Source organism: Hippocampus zosterae, chromosome 3 (genome assembly GCF_025434085.1).
Source record: "Hippocampus zosterae strain Florida chromosome 3, ASM2543408v3, whole genome shotgun sequence".
Lineage (NCBI taxonomy): Eukaryota > Metazoa > Chordata > Actinopteri > Syngnathiformes > Syngnathidae > Hippocampus > Hippocampus zosterae.
The window spans coordinates 18,668,434-18,690,845 of NC_067453.1; the positions used below are offsets into that span (position 1 = coordinate 18,668,434).

Below are 22,412 nucleotides of genomic sequence, written 5' to 3' on the forward strand. Positions count from 1 at the left end.
ACAACTTTTTTCTTGTCGTTTCAAGATTATATCTGTAACCTAGCGCTGCTGACATCACACAGACGCCGAGTGCACAGGAAGCAGGAAGGAAGACCAACCTAAAAAAAAAAGGTAAAAGATAACAGATAACAAAACATCTTAATGCTTCAAAATACTCTAAAGTGTGATTTACCGTACCTGGATGCGAGTCAAGCAGTATGACAGGGAAATGTCACAGTTGTCAACGAAAGTCAACAAAACTGGTTAAACATGTGCAAACACATTGGGGTTATGAAGTGAAACTAAAATTACTCCGGTATGAGGAAAATTTTGTTGACAAAAAGTAGGCACAGCACTCTGTGGATAGTATAATAATACTAAAGTATGTGGACCCTGACTAGGATTACCAGTTAGGGGAATGCCACTTTTTTTCCTCCTCCTATCTACCAAGACGCTCATATTTTTCTCACGCCGTAATTTGGCATGACGCATACACGGCTATGGATACACAACACGAAGTGGACCGCCTGCTAATCCATCTTCGTTTAAGAGCTCTCAACTGGATGGATGCACAGATATCTGTAATTCCGTTTTGGCAACTCATAAAGAACATTTCAGATATTCACAACTGCTCAGGTTCGTCAAACTCAGAATATCTTGGACAATGGAAAATGCCCTCTTACCCTGTAATCCAAATCAGAACACGTTGATTGCTTGAGCCTTACCTGCGCATCTTGGTGTGTATGTTCATTCATAAATAAATTGAGTCTCACTACATTGAACAAAAAATAGAGCTCAATCTTTTGTTGTAAATTTTCTGAGTGGAAAAACTAAGAGTGTTTGCATAGCAAAAATGAGGATCCATTTACTGTTTTTGTATTTTATTAAAACTTGAAAAAACAATACTGTGTCAACTTCAAAACACGCACATCTTCCGTTCGTTTTACACCTGCAGTAAGATTACAAAAACAAGATTATAGATTTGCACTTTCACATTCATTCTACGTACACTTATCATGGGTATGAAGATCATATTCATTCAGTTGGGGCTCTAAATGATTAAAAAGCCCCACATTAAAATGACATTGATGCCCATAGCGGGCGCAACTATAACTTAAAAACAAAGAACATGTAGAAAATGTAAATGCTTCCCCAAAAACATAATGGAACAAACTTGACTCACGGTAAACCCTCAACGGTGTTGTGTACAGCAACTCCGACATCTTTGCAAGGTCCAAAGCCGAGAAAATCTCCACAGCGTGTTCACGTTCATCCTGAAAGGCTCCGCTGCACTTCAGAATCAGGCAATGAATGACGCATGAGCAACATGTCACTGATTCATCACTTGTTCGGTACACGCGGCGCACTGCAGTGCTCTGTGTACTCTTCTGCTCGTGCGTTCAGGATATAATAAAGCAGTCTTGCATCGTGTGGCACAAAACAGACTCAAACATTCAGACAGGAACACAGGAAGTGTTGAACAGAGGACATTTCTCAAATCAGAAAATAAACAAGGCTCATTGGGGCTTAAGAGATGTGTCTCAACTGGTGTAAATGTGGTGAAGATTGTCAAATGATAAGATGAAAGTAGAAGGTGCTGTACATGTGTCTTGTCAGAGCTGCGTGCCTATTTGTCGGAGTTCCTTTCTGATGACGAACAGCCGCTCTTTCAACAATTTAAAAGTTGGCCGAGATTCAGGGTTCAAGTGCCAGCAGTCCTTCATGGTGATATAGAGCGTTTCAGGACACCCGTCGGGAGAAGGCATCCGGTAGCCGCTCTCCAATTGATGCACCACAAATTTGGACTGCTACACAGTGGGAACAAAGTTGAGACTGTAACATGTTTTCAACACACGCAAATAAAATGGGATTTAAAATTGAAGTGTTTCATATGAATTTTTGGGGGGGTAAAATTTTGAAGCAATTCTGAAGATTTTTACAAGTAGCATACACATCTGCGCCTTAAATGTCACTCCACCAGGTGCCTCTGCGAGACACTTATTCTGCTGGACCCGCCCGGCCGTCTCGGCACAGACCGTTCTGCCATATTGGCAAATGCACAGCTAGCCTTACGCTGACACGAAAACACGGATCTGAAGGCATTGGTGCCACAGCGCAGATGCACTGTCTATGAATCCATGGGAATGGAAATCCGTTGTAAATCGAGGACTCCCTATACTTCAAATAGGCTGTTCACTACTACACCTGCAAACATTAACTCTCACTTCCAGTTGTACTTCAATATACATGATCTTATAGAATGCTTTCTGTCCTTATATCCTGCATACTTACCATTTTCGGGTAAGGCATTCGACCAAATGAGTAAATCTCCCAAAGCAAAACACCAAAGCTCCAAACATCTGATTTGGTGGAGAATTTCTTTTGAGGGAGAGACAAAAAAAAATACTGCTGAAGATGACTTTGCTTAGTCCCCCCCCCAAAAAAACCCATCCTCACCACTTAACAAAGCTACCTTTTCTTTGAGGGCCTCTGGTGACGTCCACTTGACTGGCAGTTTGTTCGTATCCTCAAGGGAAGACACCTTCTTAGTCAAACCAAAGTCACTGACTTTAGCGATGAGGTCCTCTGATAACAGGACGTTACGTGCTGCAAGGTCTCGGTGGACAAAGTGATTTGTCTCCAAATATACCATGGCCTCACAGACATGCCTGCAAAAAGACCAACAATTAGCCAAGCGTGCACAAAAAAAAGAAGAAATAGTTGATTGAATATTTTGTTTTGTTGATTCATTTTGTTCTACATTGTACATTCTGGATAATTATCATATTGTGAAGCTATAGCTCATAATCATAGTCCTAGCCTGTAGAAATTGACATTCATCTTGGCATATTGAAAACTAGAAGTCATGCCTTCCACCAGGAGTGTGTCAAACTCATTTTTGTCGCAGGCCGAATTGGAGTTACGGTTTCCCTTTGGAGAACCGTTATGACAGTGAAACCATGTCAATGTTGAACATAGAGCAACAAATAGATGGCTAACTAGTTTTGACATCAGAAGTCAAGAATAATGGATTGTTCAAACATTGTAATGATTACATCATATAGGACAACTTTAAATTTTGATTCTTATGCAAGAATCACGGAAGTTGACATGCTTGAATTGCTTTCGCGGGCCCATAAAGTGTTGTGGCGGGCCAGATCTGGCCCCCGGGCCTTAAATTTGACACCCGTGCCTTACACACTAGGACCGAATAAAGAATCAAATTCAAATTGACATGGTAATGTAGTAGAATTCAATTTTCAAATCATAAAGGCCGCAATTAAAAAAACTAAAATAATAATAATTTTGCTCATTATAGTCTAATAATTTGCCCTAAACACTGTTCAGTGGTGGTCAACTGTTGATGTGCAATGTACACACATTGCAAAATTAAGTAGAGAAACACGAGTGAGTACTGTCCGTCCTCTGGAACGTAGGTAGTCCACCAAGGTACCCTGAAAAATACCCACATATAAGTCATGCGTTCAGAATCTTGACGATAGATGAGACAGACACTCACCTTTCTCATGTATTCAGTAATAATGAGCAAGTTGCCGTTCGCTTCTGAAATCACTCCAAGCAGCTTCACCAAGTTATTGTGGCTTAACTTCCTTTGAGGAGAGAATAGAAATCAGGTGAGTTTGGACTTTCTTCATTTTTATCCAGTAATACTTAAGAGCCTTAAACCTAAAAAATACACAATCCCGTGTACGTCAACTACTCAAAAATGGCCAGGATGTTGCTGCGCTGGGTATCTCATTGTTTTGATACTTGATCGGCTTGAACTTTTTTTTTCTTTCAAGGAACCAGATGCCATCGATATTAGCGCGTTTAATGTCGATGCACGCTGCCTAATAAAATGAAGGAAAATTAATTTTCTATGGGCTAAAATAATCTGGCATTAAATTATTTGAATTTGTTGATATTAAAAATGAGAAGAAGCGTAATGGAAACTGGGCTGCAAAAAAAAAAAAAGTTGAGGAACACGGGAGCAGGAATGTGAATGCTTTCAATTTTTCTGGATGACTTACATCATGACAGAGGCCTCTGCAATAAAGGCCTGCGCAGTAGTATTATTTTTAAGGCACTTCACGGCTACTTGAGTCTTTTTGTACTCAGCCAACAAGACCTCTGCAAACACAACACTCTCAATTAACATTGAAACATTGACCGTGTCCTAATATGTCATAACAAATCAACAATAATGTTGAATGGAGGGGGGGGGGGGGGGACAATTCAAATGGCTACATGCCTCCAAACTCTCCCCGGCCAATGATCTTCAGTAACTTGAGTTCCTGTCTGTTCATCACCCAACCACCTGTAGGTGAGCCAAAGGCGGGAGATATGCAACAATCACACACTACTAGCAGTCCGCATGTGAATATCAATGCACTCAAATGAACTCACCGCTCAAAAATTCATTTTGGACAGCGACCGTCTCCTTCTCCAGTTTTGGATTGATTAGAATAGTGCACAGCCCATCCGCTTTGCTTTTGTAGTGCTTTGGAAAGGAAAGGGAAAAAAAGGGGGAAAGTGGGCTGAGGGAATAACTCAAACTGAAGTAAATTGCTCTAATAAAGAGTGTGTGTGTGTGTGTGTGGGGGGGGGGGGGGGTAACATTAAGTGGGCTCCAGATTATTATATATATTTTTTTGTTTTTACACCGCGTACTCTCTGGTTTATGGCAAAAACCTAAATTCCTCAGTCTCCATCTTTATCCAGACGAGCACAAACATTTTATGAGTCATGTGGAAATCAAAGTAATTTTTGGATCCTGATTAAAAATAAAAAGAATAAAAATGAAAAATTCTCAATATTTTGCCCCACCCCCCGGGAAGAGCTTTAATTGACACGGTCAAGGAAAGCTATTTAGCATTGTCCTTTTGGCATGAGTTGACTTGCACTCCTTTGGTAAACTCAAGGGCATCAATTTTGATGGAAGAACGTCGATTGCACCAGTTTGCTGCTTTCATGCGTGAATCCTGCAGCTGGCGTAACCAACATGCCGAACATAAAATACGACGAAGGAAGATGATTACACAATAAAAGGCTCCTTTCAGGTTGTACCTCCACCAGCTGGATCAGGTTGTCAAAGTACACTTCCTGGTCAATGGTAAGCTGGCCATTGCCGTATTTTATGCGGTAGTGCTCCACCTTGTCGTCGGTGCTCAAACACAGTGTGTAGTCCCCTGGGAAGTTGGTGCTCTCTCTCACCAAGAAGAGGCCCATCTCTGGTGGGGAGAGCAAGCGCTCGGCCTGGAGCCGGGTTATTTTGCCGTGAAACCATCTGCAATGACAACCGCGGAGGTACCATTATTTTACAGCCACAGTACACGTAGGTATATTTATATCGGAAGAAGACAACGTACAGCACATATTGTTCAGCCACAGCGGAATCAACAAATGTGGTTAAGAATAAGAAAACCTTTATTCATCTCACAATGGAGACATTCCCAATTTACAGCAGCAAAGTTATGAAAGGAAGAAGTAGAAGAACAAAAAGTATAGGAGCTGCTGTAAAGGCATGTGGCCTAAAGGCTCGTGGTGCCATTTTGAAGTCATCAGAACAACAAAATAATACAACAAAACACATAAGGCACAGGCCGTTTACTGTACTTAAACTTTGTTTCACCAGAAGCAAATGAACAAACTTAATTTGGACACTCACGGCATGAGATTCAGCTCGCTGCCATTTTCAACAGCTGTCACATTGTGACAGAATCTCTGAATACGTCCTGTGGGAACCGCCCCTTCACGACCTGCTTCATTTTTAGCTATACACCATTCTGGATCCTGCAAGACAATGAGTCGGCAATGAAAACCGGCAAATAGTGTATGCTAGCCGATGAGCATTAAAGAAAACACACACACACACAAAATACAAGTCTTACCTCTGTACCCGCAATGATAGTCAAGAGATCTCCTTCATTAAAGGGGAGGTGGTGTTCTAAAGAGCCTTTAAAGCCAAATCTTGCCACACACACTGTGCCTTTGGGCCAGGCAGTCTATTGGAAATCATACACATCAAAATGTAGGGTCATTTTTGGGGGTTTGCGCTCATCTGGCATATTGTGAACAAACTTCGATTATTTTGCTCTTTTGGGGAAATCGGAGACAACCACAAATTCAACAAACAAGAAGAGTTGACCTTTGCCATGCTGAGACGGTGCAAATTCCCTCACAGATGACGCCTTCTGCCGGCAAACATTTCATCTGATGCACACACTGAAAGAAATGATGGTCAAATGTAAAATCTTTGGAAGGCAAAACAGACTCAATTCTCAATAATTCACAGCAGTGTCATTTTATTCCAGGAAAAAAAAAAACGTTTTCATCATATCTTCACCCTCAAAAAATAATGGCCTATGTGATTTTATTCTCCAGAAAACAGGAAAAATGGAACCAAATACTGATTCTATTATTTTTATTAATAATTTAATTTCAGGTGTAGAATCAAATATATTTCACTAAGGATGGAGCCGACTTAAGCAGATGTGGCAAGCATTTGGATGAGATGTTTATAGAAAAAAGTTTTTATATGTTGTTATTTTTGGGTCAAGCTATGATGTAGGTCATTATTTTAAGAGTGTGACAACATGATTTTTAGGCTAATTGAATTTTTTTAGTTGAAAACTGGCACGAATGATTGACAAGCAAGTAGAGGGGGCTACACCTCACCTCACCTCTCACCTAAAGTCGGTTGCTATGGACACATCTGTGATGCTAAACAGTCCATAACGTGTTGGTTCAATTCCCAGAAGAAAATCACAGCTTTTTCCTCCCCCCCAAAATAAACTCTGTTCTTCAAGCTTGTCCGGGTTGACAGTGCAGGAAAGAATTTTGACAGCAACTCTGGAATCAAAGATTGTGCTTTATATTTCCATGACACGCAGTTACGGCGAGGCAGTCAGAATTAAATCATGTTTACTTCCTCTTTTGTCATGTCCTTTGAGGGAGGGGGTCACCATGGAGATGACAGATGACAAAACCATGAACACACCCGTTAATCCACCGCATTATGACGTTTCAAAGCCGACCACATTAAAGGATTCCAAATGTTTTTTTCCAAATAATTATTTGAACTACAGCACAACCCGAATGCATTCAACTAAATAACGATCTAAAATTAGTTAATTTCTGCTTACTAGGAAACAATTTTGCCATTGACTTTTGATTGGTTGGCAGATTTAAACGGGCCTTATCAGCCCTTTTCAAATACTGTAGTCTAAAACCTGCTGATTTTGATTGCTTTTTTCCCCTACACATTAATTCATTACAACATTACAAAAGACAATGACGTTCAAACATTTATTTATTTGAAGCGACGGCTTTTTCGCTCTGTTGTAAAGTTAAACAACTATTATAGGACGAAGTATTCTAAATCAGTCAAATGTTTTGCTTGAGATTCATAAATTTCTTTTCGTGAGTGTTAAGGTAGCCAAAAAAAGCATTTATTCAATTAATTATATATTTTCGAAATTCATTGGACCATTCATCGGTTATTGTAATCTGCCCCCCCCCCCAAAAAATCCATAATTGGTTGGATGCCACTTTAAAAACTGGCACGGAACCGTAGTGACTGTTGAACATTCAGAGAGAGATTTTAGAGGCCTAATTTAGAGTCTGTCATTAACCTTGCTTGTTATTTGGTATTTACTGTGAAAAAATGGACAGATGAAGCAAAGCTAGCTCTACAAGAATGCTTAGACTGCACTGATTGGGGCGTCTTTGAAACTTCAACGGGCACACTGGATGAATACACAGACACTGTAACATCATACATCAGTTTCTGTGAGGACATGTGTGTACCAACGAAGTCCTTCCGCTCGTTTAACAATAACAAGCCATGGTTTACTCCCAAACTCAGGCAACTCAGGAAAGAGAAAGAGGCCGCATTTAGAAGTGGAGATCGGGCACTGTACAAACATGCCCGAAACCAATTGACGAAGGAAATTAACATCGCAAAGAGAAGCTATGCAGAGAGGCTGAAAAACCAGTTCTCTGCTAACGACTCTGCATCTGTATGGAATGGCCTGAAAGCAATCACTAACTATAGAATGCCATCCCCCCAAACAGTGAACAATAAGAGTCTTGCTGATGAACTAAACATGTTTTTCTGCCGATTTGAAAAGGACACCCCCATTTCCCACACACACCCACCTCTACCAGAAACCACTCTACCTACCCCCCCACCCTCTTTTTCTCCACTACAGATCCACGAACAGGACGTGAGACGGCTCTTCAAGCAGCAAAAGATCAAGAAAGCTCCGGGGCCCGACAAAGTGTCCCCCTCCTGCCTGAAAGTCTGCGCTGACCAGCTGGCTCCGGTCTTCACACAGATCTTCAACAGATCCCTGGAGCTGTGTGAGGTCCCATCCTGCTTCAAACAGTCTACCATCATCCCAGTTCCCAAGAAATCGGCAACATCGGAACTGAACGACTATAGGCCTGTCGCCCTGACGTCTGTGGTCATGAAGTCCTTTGAACGCCTTGTGCTGAACCACCTAAAGAACGTCACTGGACCCCTGCTGGACCCTCTCCAGTTTGCCTACCGGGCAAACAGGTCTGTGGAAGACGCAGTCAACATAGGTCTGCACTACATCCTCAAGCACCTCGACAGCACAGGGACCTACGCAAGGATTCTGTTTGTGGATTTCAGCTCTGCGTTCAACACCATCATCCCGGAACTCCTCACCCCCAAACTACTCCACCTCGGTGTGTCTCCTGCGATCTGCCAGTGGATCCTCAGCTTCCTGACGGGACGGACACAACAGGTGAGACTGGGAGCAACAACATCATCAATACGCACCACCAGCACTGGAGCCCCACAGGGATGTGTCCTCTCGCCACTGCTCTTCTCTCTCTACACAAACGATTGCACCTCAACAGATCCAGCTGTCAAACTCATAAAGTTCGCAGACGACACCACGGTCATCGGTCTCATCAAAGACGGCGACGAGTCTGCGTACCGCCAACAAGTGGAGCAGCTGGAGCTCTGGTGCGGCCGACACAACCTCGGGCTGAACACGCTCAAGACTGTAGAGATGATCGTGGACTTCAGGAAACATTCTTCTCCTCAGTTGCCCCTCACACTATCCAACTGCCCTGTGTCAACCGTCGAGACCTTCAAGTTCCTGGGAATCACAGTCTCCCAGGACATGAAGGGGGAAGTCAACACCATCTCCATCCTGAAAAGGGCCCGGCAGCGAATGTACTTCCTGAGGCTGCTGAGGAAGCATGGCTTGCCACAGGAGGTGCTACGACAGTTCTACACGGCAGTCATCGAATCAATCCTGTGTTCTTCCATCACGGTTTGGTTTGGGGCCGCCACAAAAAAGGACAAAATCCGACTTCAACGGACAGTTAGGACGGCAGAAAAAATCGTTGGCATCGCCCTACCCACTCTTGAGGACTTGCACACTGCAAGAATCAAGACAAGGGCACGGAAAATCCTCCTGGATCCCCCGCACCCTGCCCACCACCTTTTTCAGCCACTCCCCTCAGGCAGACGCTACAGATCTATGCGTACCAAATCCAGTAGACACTTGAACAGCTTCTTCCCTCTAGCCATTAACTCCTTAAACAGTCACTGACAGTCACTCGTCTTGCACCACAAAATGGTATTACAAAACTACTGGTATACTCTAAAATGGTTCAATGATTTTGTTGTTTACGATGATACTAGTGCAGCGTGTTATACCGGAGACAAATTCCTTGTGTGTTCTACATACTTGGCCAATAAAGATGATTCTGATTCTGATTCTGATTCTGATTTGGAACGTGCAAAGAAATCAGGAGTAGGCGGCGAAAACCCCCCGCAAACTCCACACAGGAATGCCTGAGGCCGGATTCAAACCATGAACCGCTGCACTTTTTTTCTCCACCATTTTCTGTTTGTGTGTGTGTTTTAAAAAATATATTTTAATTGCATATTTGAATGACATGTACCAATTGATTTAAATGCATATTCTAAAATAACCTATGTAAAGCAAAGAAGATTCCAATTTTACTGTCAATTTCGATGAAGCCTTTCAAGGACAGCGGTTACCACAGTGGACAGCTTCCCATTTTGTGAAAGCGCTACATAAATCAGCATGTATAATATTGTATTGTATTATCAGGTTACAGGGTGCAGGAAAGTGTTAAAGTCATTCCTGTCACACCACAGCACGCAAACAAAAGAATATGGCAGGCAGACAAATAATTATCATCATACCTTCCACAGGCACGGTTCCAATAATAATAATAATACATTTTATTTATAAGCGCCTTTCAAGACACCCAAGGACATACATAAAATGCAAACATACTAATCTTACACGCACAGAGACTCATAACAACCCTAAGCAAAAACAAACATTGAGAATTGTTAAGAATGAAGAGACTTTTGTATCATTGTGATTTGTATGCATTTATTTATTTTTAAATCAGATTTGAATCAATCTGCCATTGATGGCAGTTTGGAAAACGGCATCTGCAATCTGTGACAATTGATCACCCTGGTTAGCTGTTAGCTAGCAAATCAGTCCAGGAGACAATCAGAAAGTACACAAAGGAAATGGTATTGTCTGGAAAATAAAGCTCAGCAAATTATTGCTTTTTAACTTTGTTCCTGTTTGATTATGAGTGTGATGGGCATTGTTCTGGATATGTGTCACCACACACTGACTGCCGACAGTAGGATAAAGAATGACGAATCCCGCCTGGCCACCTCTTGCTGAGATGTTTTGTCACCCTGGCCGCCCTACTGAAAAATGTCTGGATTGGCCCGTGCAGAGGCAAAAATGTCAACATTTACACAAAGGTAGGATCAGTGCAGATTAACTTAAGTCGAATGGTGAAATGTTTTTTTTCATATTGCAAAATATATTTCTTTTTTTTTCCCAATATCATGGAGCCAGAGTACCATATGCAAAAGACAAGAGGGATGGTCACACCCTCTGGAGTGCAGTGGTCCTCTGTTTTTGCCGTCAAACTGGTTGATCAACATCAAATTCTTATCTTGTACAAGTCAAAAGTTGTTGCTACTTCACCAGTCAGACTGCACCAAGAAAGACAGCACAGGAATGCTGACGTTCAAATCTGCCGCTCCCTTGTTTGTTGACATACAGTAATCAGTCCTCTTCATGTATATCCAAGGTCAATCAAAAAACATGTGTGATTTTTTTGGAAAGCGGGCTTACATGTATGTCGCTTTTATGTCATCAGTGTACAGCAGCAACACGACTGGAAAATTCTGCCCACGTGTGCAGCTGAGATTCTGTGTCAGTTTGCTTGGAGGTGCACTGAAGTGAGAAGGGATGCACTGTATGATCAATGTCTGTTTTTGCATTTCTTGCAATGTCAATCTGAAAGAGTTTCTTGTATTTGAATAAAAGGATAGCGCTTTCAAAATGTTTTATTGAAAATGAAATTATTGTACGATAATTATTTTAATTATGACGATATTAAAATTGACACAATATCTTTGTCGTTTTGTTTTGATATTAAAAGCAATACATCTGTCCAAAAAAAACAACAACATTACTGCTCGCTCGCTTCAGACAAACACTGTGAAACTACGGTACATGGAAGCCATGATTGTTTGCACCCCTGAGCCAATAGAAACATAAAATGACAGGACCAGCCTTTTTTCTTTGTCAGTGCTGTCATTATGCAAAAAAAACCCCACAAAACTGTACTTTTTTTTAATATCACATGTTTTTTTTTTACAATATCACAGGTTTTCATACAGTATTGCAAGATGTTTTTCTTTTAAATGTTCCAAACCTCCCCACAATAGTGTGCCCAATAAACCCATTCATCCAGAAGAAGGTTTTTGAGTTGTGTTGTCACTCAGGTTAGACTTGAAAATTGGTTTCAATTTTACTTTGCTATGTAAAGGGCCTTACCACAACCATTGCCACAAAATCTGAAGCATTTAATTGTCCAAATTTGCTTTGATAAGACGATTATCTTTCCTTTCCTCCTCGTGACATAAAAAGTGTCATATATTAATGTTGACTTTATATTTCAATGGGCCCCTCTTTCCCTAAGCATTGCCAACTCATAAAAGTACCATATGCAGTATTATTCAGACATAAAGACACATCTAAAATAAAATCTACCCGAGAACAAATCAATGTCCTATTTCCACCTATTGAAACGTGATTTATGGCAGTGGCATCACTTGGCCTATTTTAGGCGAGCAGAATCCCTCAAAAATAGCCATAAGATTGATTGCCATTGAGGAAGTTTAGCTTTAGTCATTTTATTATTGGTTAACATGCATTTTACATGGACCGTTCTCAACACTGGGTTTACCTACTACTGTACTGCAAAGTTATGAAAGGTGACATCGATTACATACACAATGGCATGCATGCATGCATGTGCGCGCACACACAATTGTAGCAGCATTTTATATTTGCTATATCTGTCGAAAAACATTGAAAAAATACTTTACGTTCTTAGTCTGGTGTTTGTCAATTTTTTTGCTGTTGCAGTATGTTCACTCACATTTTGTGCATCTCCGAGGGACTGTTTACCCCCAAATCCAGAAAACCTAGAGATGTCGCCTTAATAATGGTACACTTCTAATACTGCGAATGATTGTTTTTATCATTTAGCTTTTTACATGAGACCATATCAGCACATGCTCGTGAGGTGACAGGAATCAGAGCAGCGTTATTAAATGAATACAATTAATTGAAAACAATTAAGTACGGTACTTAATTAAAAACTGACAGTCCCAAAATCTCGGTACCACGAAAGGCTCTAAAATAAACATTTACTATACCTGATTATGGGTCAACGTTACTCCAGGCAGCGCGAATACCCCAAATTCGTTTTCATCTGGGCAACGTACAGAATTTCTCACGCAGGAAAAAGAAACAAGCGTCAGTAAAAGTCAAAGCCCAGTCAGTATCAATCCAAATGCTGACAGGGGGAGTGTCACAGGTGTCCCGAAACTTCCTCAAAACCACCCAGGAGTGCCGAGCTATACACGGTACAAGCAAACAAAATAAGTGACACAAAAATTGACTCCAAAATGAGGAGCAAAGATAGACAACAAAACGGAAACTAACGACACTTCACCGATTAAAATACTTGTTTGGTTAGATCAGAATCTCGGTTGGCGTCACACAATTACACACTGACACACCTTTCATATTTTTTATCACGCCTATATTTGTCACTTACGCACGGTCAGTCAAAGTGGCCGCCATTTTGGAACGAGTGTACCAAACACAAATACAGTACAATTTTTGTCTCCAGTGAAATATTCAGTCATATACGGAAGAGGATTAGGGCCAATGAAGAAAGAAAAAATAAGGTTGGCAAGATTCTGACTTTAATCTCAGAATTCTGACTTTAAAGTCAGAATTCTCACTTTAAAGTCAGAATTCTGAGATTAAAGTCAGAATTCTGATTTTAAAGTGAGAATTCTGAGATTAAAGTCAAATCAGGATTCTGAGATTAAAGTGAGAATCTTGCCAACCTTATTTTTTCTTTCTTCATTGGCCCTAATCCTCTTCCGTAGTACATCATACTATACAGATAACTATCAATTAAACATTTTCAGAATCATTTTCATTACAGATAATTATAACAGTAATTATATATAAATATAAAATAACAGTTAAAAAGTGCAGAGGCTCAAAACACCCAAACCTCATTAGGAGCATTAACGTGTTAAAAAATAGCATCAATTCCCAATAGTTTATTCTCATTATGTGTTTCTCTTGGCTCAGGCTGCATTACTTCCAGTATGTGTCAGTAATTTATTTTAAATACTAGGCATTGTGACAGTTTATATAGCCTATCACATTTCAAATCTGTTTTACACAGCAGTCAAGATTTTTATGTCCTCTGGTTGGTTGGTCAGAACAATACTTGATAGGTGAAACACATCGGAAGGGATCTGTCCTCTTATATCGATGTAGCCAATCAGCACCTCTGATAAGACAACATTGAATCTGAACTGTCCAAGAGGACGTACATGGCAGTTGCATTGCTATATTAAATTTTTTGGTGTTGCTTTCTATGATTACAACTTGATGATGGCATTAATATAAGAGGTGGTGAGTCCCTGTTAAAGGTCCAAGAATCAAGTGCGCAGCTCGCACCTGTAAAATACCTAATTTAATGCCAAATATTCATAAATATTGACGTAGCTATGTGTTTCCTCAGGCTCATAAGGGAATTGGAGGCTGAATCTCCCCAGAGTTTAAGAGGGTACTGGTTGCTGGTCAGTGTTGCACAGCAGAAAAAAACAAAACTTTCAAACCTATGGACAATTTAAAGTCCTCACTAAAACTAACATGTATGTTTCTGAATGTGTGAAGAAGATGGAGTACTGTTACAGGGACATTCACATATGGAGAATAAGCATATGAATGTTTGCATAACCAATTACAGCCATGCAGAAGGTCAAACATTACGTGTATAGGCGCTTAATTGTCAGTCTATCATTTAAGTCAAACAAAAAGTTACACAAAACAGGCCAACACGTTTAATTCTTTCAGTCTGCAGACATGAAACACTTTGCTTGAGTCGAAATGCAATCTCTTCTTGAACAAAAAACCACAGTCAAAGGCCAAGTGAAAAACAAGTACAAACATTTGTGAACAGCTTCAACAAAGAAAAAAAATGAGGCAAGAACAACGGAATAAATGTGAGAATCCCAGCTCCAGTAAAGGGGGTAGGGGGGTGGGGGGTGGGGGGGTCATTCACAATCATTAATGCTGGCTGATGCATCATGCTAGTCTTGCCACATGTTACACATTGGGCCTCTGGAATGTTGAAAACAAAAATGACAATGCTGATGCTTCTTAATGTTCCTGTATTACTACACTCAAGTATTATTAAAATGAAGTCAAAATTATACATTTATGCAAAAGTGTAAATGCGCACGTGTTTTAACAGTTTAGACACAAATGAACCCGGTCCCATTCCATAATAGAATAAGCCCATTTCCCTGTCTCTGAAAAGGCCTCCAGCATGAACACAAACCTGAATTCTATTTCACAGCAGGATGCTCGAGCGCCAACTTCAAAATCACCCGTTCCGAGTCTCAATCGACTGTCTTCTATGTGGGTTAAATCATACTTTCATTGTCGTACAGCACTGTCTCGGCTTTCTTGTCGTTTAACTTTTACAAAGTACTTTTTGTAAGCTTTAAGTTATGTTATGCAAACAATGGTCCAAAAAGAGTGGCCGATCAACTATGGGGGAAAAAAACTATTGAAATTGGCAAATTAAACATGTAACCGGTCTTCGGATGATACAAGAAAACACATGGTATGCGGTGTCATAGAACTGAAGCCCATTGCATCACAGTCCACCTAAGCACAAAAAAAAAATATCACATCAAGATTAACATCCTTTGAAGTCAGTAGCTGCCAGTTTCATCAAACTAATGTCTGTGACTAAGATGTAAGAAATATTGTTCAATTATTCGATGGCTTTGGATGGCATTTATATGACAATGTTCAAGTCCAAGATTGTCCAACAAAATATATAACTACAATGTATCGATACTCACTTTTAAATAAGCTTCTTCCCAATATGACATAGAAACAGTTGTATCGAACAGAATTACTGCAGCCTCTAATGCTGTTAATATTTTCGCGTAATAATCTCCAATTGAACAGCGAATCAACTTAAACAATGGTGCTCCGGAACAACTGAAAGGTCACATTCACGTGTTGAAACGTCAGCAACTATGAGTAAACTGCACAACACTTGAAGCTCAGGAAATACAAAGCTCTCACAATGGTGAAAGCTTCCAGAAGTGGTCCGTCCCATTAAGCCGAGTGCAGCGGGATGACAAATTTGCATCCAAACGGAGAGAGGTATTTGATGCCCACTTCCTGGAACACCTGGCGGGGCACGCCAATGTCGCACAAGTACACCCTGCCAGCCCCCTCCGCCAAGGGAAGGGGGAGGCAAAGAGAGAGGGACCATTTGGCCTCCACTGCCTGTAACTGTCCACTCATGGGAGGATCCAAGCTGAGCACCGGTGCCCGGTTCTGGTTGGCCCATTCTGCAGCTGCTCGGTACCAAGGCTGATCCATCAGGAATGTGTTCTCATGGCAGTCAAGGCTGTTGATGATTAGATCCACGGGGGTATCTGGCAGGTCTGTGCGATTGGACAACAAGACGGTGATGGTGGACTGAGTCGCATAAGTCAACAACAAAACATTGCAGATTTTATTTTTTGCCAAGGAAATTTTCTTTCTTATCGTATCCGGGTGAAATGACCCACAAGTACCTGGAGGTCAGGATTGTTCAAATTTTACAAATGCTTAGGAAAAGGTGCCTGGAAGCAACTTTTATGCCACCTCCAGCAAAAGTTACTCCTGGCCAATCTGACAAAAGTATATAACCCAGTACCCACAATTCTTTGCAGCCAGAATATTTAAAGCAACAGACTATGCAAACAAGCTCAAGTTTCACACTCCAGTGCTAAGCGCAAATGTACTTTCTTGCCATAATGTGAAAGCGCTATATAAATCAGCATGTATTGTATTGTATCATACATGAGCTTTGAGGATCCATTATAAATGTTTTTATTTCGTATTTTAAGTCTGTACAGAAGAAGCACGGTCAAACAGTAGTTTCAGAATTGCAGCTTACTTCATTCCATAACAGTGACTTTTTTTTGTTTTACCCTGCACTCGACAAAGTATTTTTTTAAATTAAAACTAATAGAAACTCGACTAAAACCAAGCATTTTATTAAAAAAAGAAAAAAGCTCTAAGTTTGTTTTAAAAGAAAGTGATTAAAAAAAAGTTTAAAAAATAATAACAAATGAAAAACCCCAAACGATTGTAACTCTGGTTCATACGGCAGTCAAGCAATTAAATAATTCAGTGAGCGTCTCCATAGTTAGGGTCGCCATAGCAATGACATGTTTGGCACAATTTTAACACCAGAAGCCCTTTCTGACACAACCCACAGTGGATTCTAAAAAGATTTGATCGTGAAAATGTCTTACAATAAAGTTCAAACCACAGCTGGCACTACTGAAGCAGAGACACAAAAAATTATGAGGCTCACCTTTGATATTTGACACTAGCTTGCCGCCGGTCTTACTGAAGAGAGTGCGCTCACTGGTGACTGAGTCGAGCATCTTGACAAAGTTCGGAAGGAACAGGATGACCTCAACTTCGTGATTGGCCAGGTGACGACCGCAGCTGATGCCCTGTGCCCCCTGCACATGCGGACCACACAGTAGCGCCACTGTTGGACGCTGGTGGAGATTCTTTGGCGTGAACCTGGAAGAACAGAAATTCAAACCAAGATTATACCCCCTATTTTTCTGCATGGAATTTATTCTACCAAACCAAACCAGTAAGGTATCCATCAAAATCTGTAACAAAAACAATGTGAGCTTAATACAACTCCATATAATTGAGTCTTGTAGTGCCATTCATTAATTTCAGAGGTTCAATTAAAATCAAAACTCATAAAATTAAACGCATTTGAAAACACTACAGAAAATGTATTCCTTCCAAATTTTTGGAAGTCATTTCCATGGTTTATGTAATTTGATATCCTAATTTCTAAAATTGGCAAATGTGGGATTTTTATTTGCTGTAACCGCTAAAAAAATTAAACAATCAAAAACATCAAATCAGGATATATTTGTTTCACACATTTACTCTTTCCCCCGCCCCCACCATGAGACAATCTAGAGCAGCCAAGCAATCCTGATGGCTGTCAAGGTCTTCTTTCAAATTTTTTATTCTTTGCTTGCTCTTACTCAAAGCCAACAATGAGGCACACTAAAGCAGCAGACAAACCGCAAAGGCTCAGTCCACATGTTGCTGTCAAGTCAGGCTTTTTCAAAAATATTGTCTCCAATCATTTTCCCCTTCTTGTTCTTCCGCATTTCTCACAATGACGGGTGGTCATCCACTCCCAACAATGGGGCGCTCTAAAATGGCCCTGCCAGCGGAATATCCTAAGGATGTTGAATTATGCTGAATAACGGCTGATGTGAACAAAGGCACTGCAGTTCTTATATAGGGGGCAATTCATGCCAGAAAAAAATTAGCTTTGCATTCTGTTTACCTGTTTGGCCCACCGAGCAGCGTGAGTGCCATCTGACTCGCGCACACACCGGTCATCTCAAGCCGCCGCTCCAAGGTGAGGCCGTAGCGCTCTGCGACTGACAGCAGACGCTTGTGCAGTTCATACGCAATGCTGGGTACAACCAGTCCAGAGTCTATATGGATATAAAAGCAAGAATTAAAATGTAAAAAAAAAAAATCAACACATTTTCCATCTGCTTCCATTTTGTGGCATTGTGAAAAACATACCAGTGCAGTATTCTTTGGCCCCAGGTTGTGGTACTGTTATCTGTCTGTACACGATAGGTTTGCCTTCAATAATGTTCTCGTCATGGCGGTAGCGCGAGGGAGTGTGCTCCTGAGGTGTTCCACCTGACCTCGCCCCATTGCGACGCTCTGACGTGTCAATCTCTGAAAAAACGGCTGCTTTGTCGAAAAGGGCCAAGTTTCCCTCAAAATCAAAGTCTGTGTCCAGGCCGTCGTCCATGCCGTCCCCGAAGCACTCGTCGTCCCTTTGCTTCATCTGGCTGCTACCGTTTTTCACCCCATTCTTTTTGGGGGTGGCTTGGTTTGCACCTCGACTGCTTGATGACCCTGCAACAGTGAGCATATATAGATCGTACAACGCATCAACAAACAAAGTCATTTTCGAGGAAAGTCAGAATTTACAGGAGTTGTGTCTTCGCCTGAAGCCCTTGGGGACATCTAGATGGCGGTCTCCATAGCTTTTGGAGCAGTGCTGGAGAGAGTTGACGAGCTCTGCGGTCCGAGGATCACCTTTCGGTACTGCAACCGGGGCGCTGCTTGCATTAGTGGACACTGAAGAGCTGTTCTGATTATTGCCATTTCTGATTTCTAATATCTTGAGGTCCTTTATGTCAATGGCACTGTAACAGAAAGGTAAGAAATTTGGAGATTATATCCGTATGTGTGTGTCCGCCACTGAATGGTTGGTGGGAAAGGTCACTGAATAAGCCACATTCTTGAGTTGCACAGGGTTAGGGTTAGGGTTAGGGTTACCCTAACCCTAACCCGTCATTTTGTGTGTTCCACTGTGTTCCCATTTTTCATCTTACCACTATAAACCACTGATAATGGACAGAGAACATATATCCTAGTTGTAATTATGACTTCTAAATTTCTCAAAAAAGCAATCACACATTAGAAGACTCAGGACAATTTTTTTCCGAGTTTAAATTATTATTCTGACCCGTCATTGTAACTTATATTTTCTATCCCTAACAACACTAATTTCCTGAATTACTATTTCTACAAATGTCTTTTAACTGTGCTATATTCATTCCACACAATATATATTAACAACAGATGAAGTGTTTGACCACTTTCAGCTCAAATGCATATAAAAATGTCTATCAATAACAGCCTTTTGTAAATTGGAAGGTTGGATGCTTGCAATTAACAAACGGTCAAAATAATATCTTGATCCTTATTGATGGCCAAAAATAAAGGTAATTTCACCAGTTTTTAAAGAGGCATAAATTTGATATCTATCACAGGAAAATGATTTCACCGGATTTTTTAATTTAGTAAATAGTCTGCTAATTGTTGTAAATTTCCCCAGTGTGGGACAAATAAAGGATATCTTATCTTAATTCTGGTCTAGTTGAAAATTGTACACGCATTCCTAGATCATGCCCAGTCTTTTTAGTCATGGCTAGCTTTACCTGAATGTGACCTCTGGAACTGGGCACTTGACTCCATTGTGAAAAGGTTGTCTGAGCGAGATGGTTTGACAGGACTGGTCCACTGATGACACCTCTCCTTGATAGACTCCCAATGTTGGTCCGCAATTGATTGACACAAAACTACCCAGCCAATCCGCAGCCATGCCGATCAAAACTTACGTATAACCCTTTTAAATACGGCACAAAAGAACAGCAAAGAAATGAATCAGCGCAGTACGATAATGTAATCCAATACACGAGATTCAATTGAAACACGTACTTAAAGTCCAACACGTCAATGGGAGAACTACAATTGGAGTGTTTCGATTACAGCTAAGATGCTAAGAGCTAAAGTTAGCACGAGCTACTATCTTTCTCTTTAGCGCGGCGGCGAGTGTCTAGCTTGATTAAACCGTACGGTCAAGTAACAAACTTTCTTTTAATTGTGCCTGAACGCGTTCTTTGTCAAGCAATTACACGAATGAACACCAAAGTTGAGTATTTCATGTGAATGAAATGTGTTTGAAAATTGTTGGTAGTGCGCGCTTGTTGAACGGTTGGCTTAAGCTGCTACTTGCATTTGGGCGATTGCTTCCGGCTTCGTCTTCTTCTTGTAGTGTTTGATGGCGGTTAGCAATAAACGTTTCGGTTCATTACCGCCATCTGTTGGTATGAAGTGTGAACCATACTCCTCACCGACAGAATTTCATGCCATGCATGTTTTTGGAATGTGGAAGAAAACCGGAGTACCAGAGAAAACCCACGCAGGCACAGGGAGAACATGCAAACGCCACACAGAAAGCCGGAACCGTTATTTTTTATATAACTATATATTAGTTAGATAAAAGGAAATAAAGCTTTTCTCTCCACTCTCAAATGCTGTGGGCTTGTCCACTGAATGTGCTGAAACCACAGTCGAACCAGTCTACTAGTCTTAGAAAATACATGTAACTTTAGCCAACATCTTTTTATGCTTATAAATAACTATGTTTGAAAATACATGTGGTTTAAGCCAATGGTCATGGCTGAAATATTTATCCCTTTGAGAAAATCCACGACACCAACTCTCGGCCTTCTATTGGTGACATGCACACACTCAAGACAGAGAACGAGGCTCTCTAAGGTGGCAACACCAGTGCGAATCTACATGCTGGCTGCCAAGCCAGACTTTTAAGAGAAAAAAATCCCCCCTCCTTGCTCTTCCATTTTTCTCTATGTGACACACCTCCACTCATCGCTGGCAATGAGTTTAGATTTTAGTATAGAATTTAGAATTTAGAGCAACCAAGTGCTCTAAAGCGCCCATGCTCAGGGACAATCCCAACAGAAGATTATTTTTTTTTGCATTGCTAGTAAGGAAGTGCACGTCCCAATTGCTCCAGGTACTCAAAGATGCAAGCAAAGGCATTGACATTGGTCTATAGTGGGCGAGGAGGGATTCATGTTGGACCACAGAGTGCGTTAAGCGGCGTCGTTTTAGCCACGCCCCAAAAATCTGGAAAAGACAATGTCACGCTATAGCTCCACAACTATGGTGGACTGTTTCCCATCATTTTGCAACTTTATTGCTAATTGCCACTCTTGTTTATGTTTCCTTTCATATTGCAGTTGACAGGAGGAGCCTGCATCAGGGCTCAGCCTTGATGTAAGTTTACAAGGAAGATGACAAAAATATGGAGTCCAAAGACGACCCACCTGTTGGGATAAACCTCCATAACAAGGTTTTAAAGGTATTAAGAACCCTCCCTTTTTCACTGAATGGATGTAATGTCAACAAGTAATTTTTTTACCCATGTTACAGTCCACCGATTCAACTCAAAGACAAAAATATTAACATACCGGTATTATAAATCCTGTGCCTCGTATGACTCCATCCTGGGATTATTAAGATAAACTGTCTGCAAACTAGGATATTTAATCAATTTGGTATTCGCATTTGTAACGGATGCAAATTAATATCATTAATGTCACAATCCCAGCACACAGATGATACCACGTGGGACAGCCACCGCTCATCCATTCTGCTCACACATATGGGCACTAATCCCAGCTCCTGCATGAATCGACAAGGCGTACACTGATTTTGCAGGGGTGTCCGCATTAAATAACCGTCTCTCTGTTGGATAAATAATCAAATTGGAGGGAAACTGCTGGAACACTGGCCTTAAGGAAGCTCGCAGTGAGAACGCCTTTTCCTCTCTCTTGGCCCATACTCCATTTTTTTCAAATTTTATTTGCAACATATTTAATTCAATCATTATTTAATTGCGCTTGTTTTATTTTGCCCTTCATTGTCAAATGTACTGTATGTGTAACATACAGCACAGATGAAATTTCTTCCCTCTCAACATAAAACAAGAGGAGCCCCTGCGGGTGTCCGCGCCGCTATCAAAAGAAAAGTTAACAAAAATATGACAAAATAATAGAAAACAACACGTGAGAAACATAACCTGCATAAGTGGAGGCCTGCTGTGTCCCTCACGCCCGATGACGTTTGTCGAGCTGGACGTGTAAATGTCTGCACCACTAAAGAAGACAGGCGAGAATGAACTCAATGTGTTTGACTATTTATAACGACAGTACTCCTTGTATTTAAAAGTACAGACTATAGACTTCAAATGGGCCTTTTCATTGTGATAATCTTGCATAACCAATGTGAGGGCTCTGTACTTTCGAAAGAACGGATAGT

General features: G+C 40.9%; 2 protein-coding genes across 2 annotated transcripts; both read right to left on the reverse strand.

Annotated features, from left to right (window-relative positions):
* Positions 1–843: 843 nt before the first annotated feature.
* LOC127598042 (tyrosine-protein kinase CSK-like) lies at positions 844–13,196 on the reverse strand. The gene is made up of 13 exons (XM_052061546.1): positions 12,758–13,196; positions 6,128–6,204; positions 5,871–5,984; positions 5,648–5,772; positions 5,047–5,266; positions 4,387–4,480; positions 4,232–4,297; positions 4,011–4,110; positions 3,500–3,590; positions 3,361–3,434; positions 2,453–2,648; positions 2,272–2,358; positions 844–1,787 (listed from the first exon to the last, which is right to left on the reverse strand). Exons 2-13 carry the CDS (start codon positions 6,134–6,136, stop codon positions 1,593–1,595), a joined length of 1,371 nt encoding a protein of 456 aa, XP_051917506.1. The 5' UTR covers positions 6,137–6,204; positions 12,758–13,196; the 3' UTR covers positions 844–1,592.
* A 1,254-nt stretch (positions 13,197–14,450) lies between these two features.
* On the reverse strand, positions 14,451–20,339 carry edc3 (enhancer of mRNA decapping 3 homolog (S. cerevisiae)). Its single transcript, XM_052060169.1, has 6 exons — positions 19,724–20,339; positions 18,708–18,925; positions 18,288–18,632; positions 18,040–18,193; positions 17,023–17,240; positions 14,451–16,102 (listed from the first exon to the last, which is right to left on the reverse strand). The coding sequence occupies exons 1-6, from the start codon at positions 19,885–19,887 to the stop codon at positions 15,768–15,770; spliced, it is 1,434 nt and encodes a 477-aa protein (XP_051916129.1). The 5' UTR covers positions 19,888–20,339; the 3' UTR covers positions 14,451–15,767.
* Positions 20,340–22,412: the final 2,073 nt, after the last annotated feature.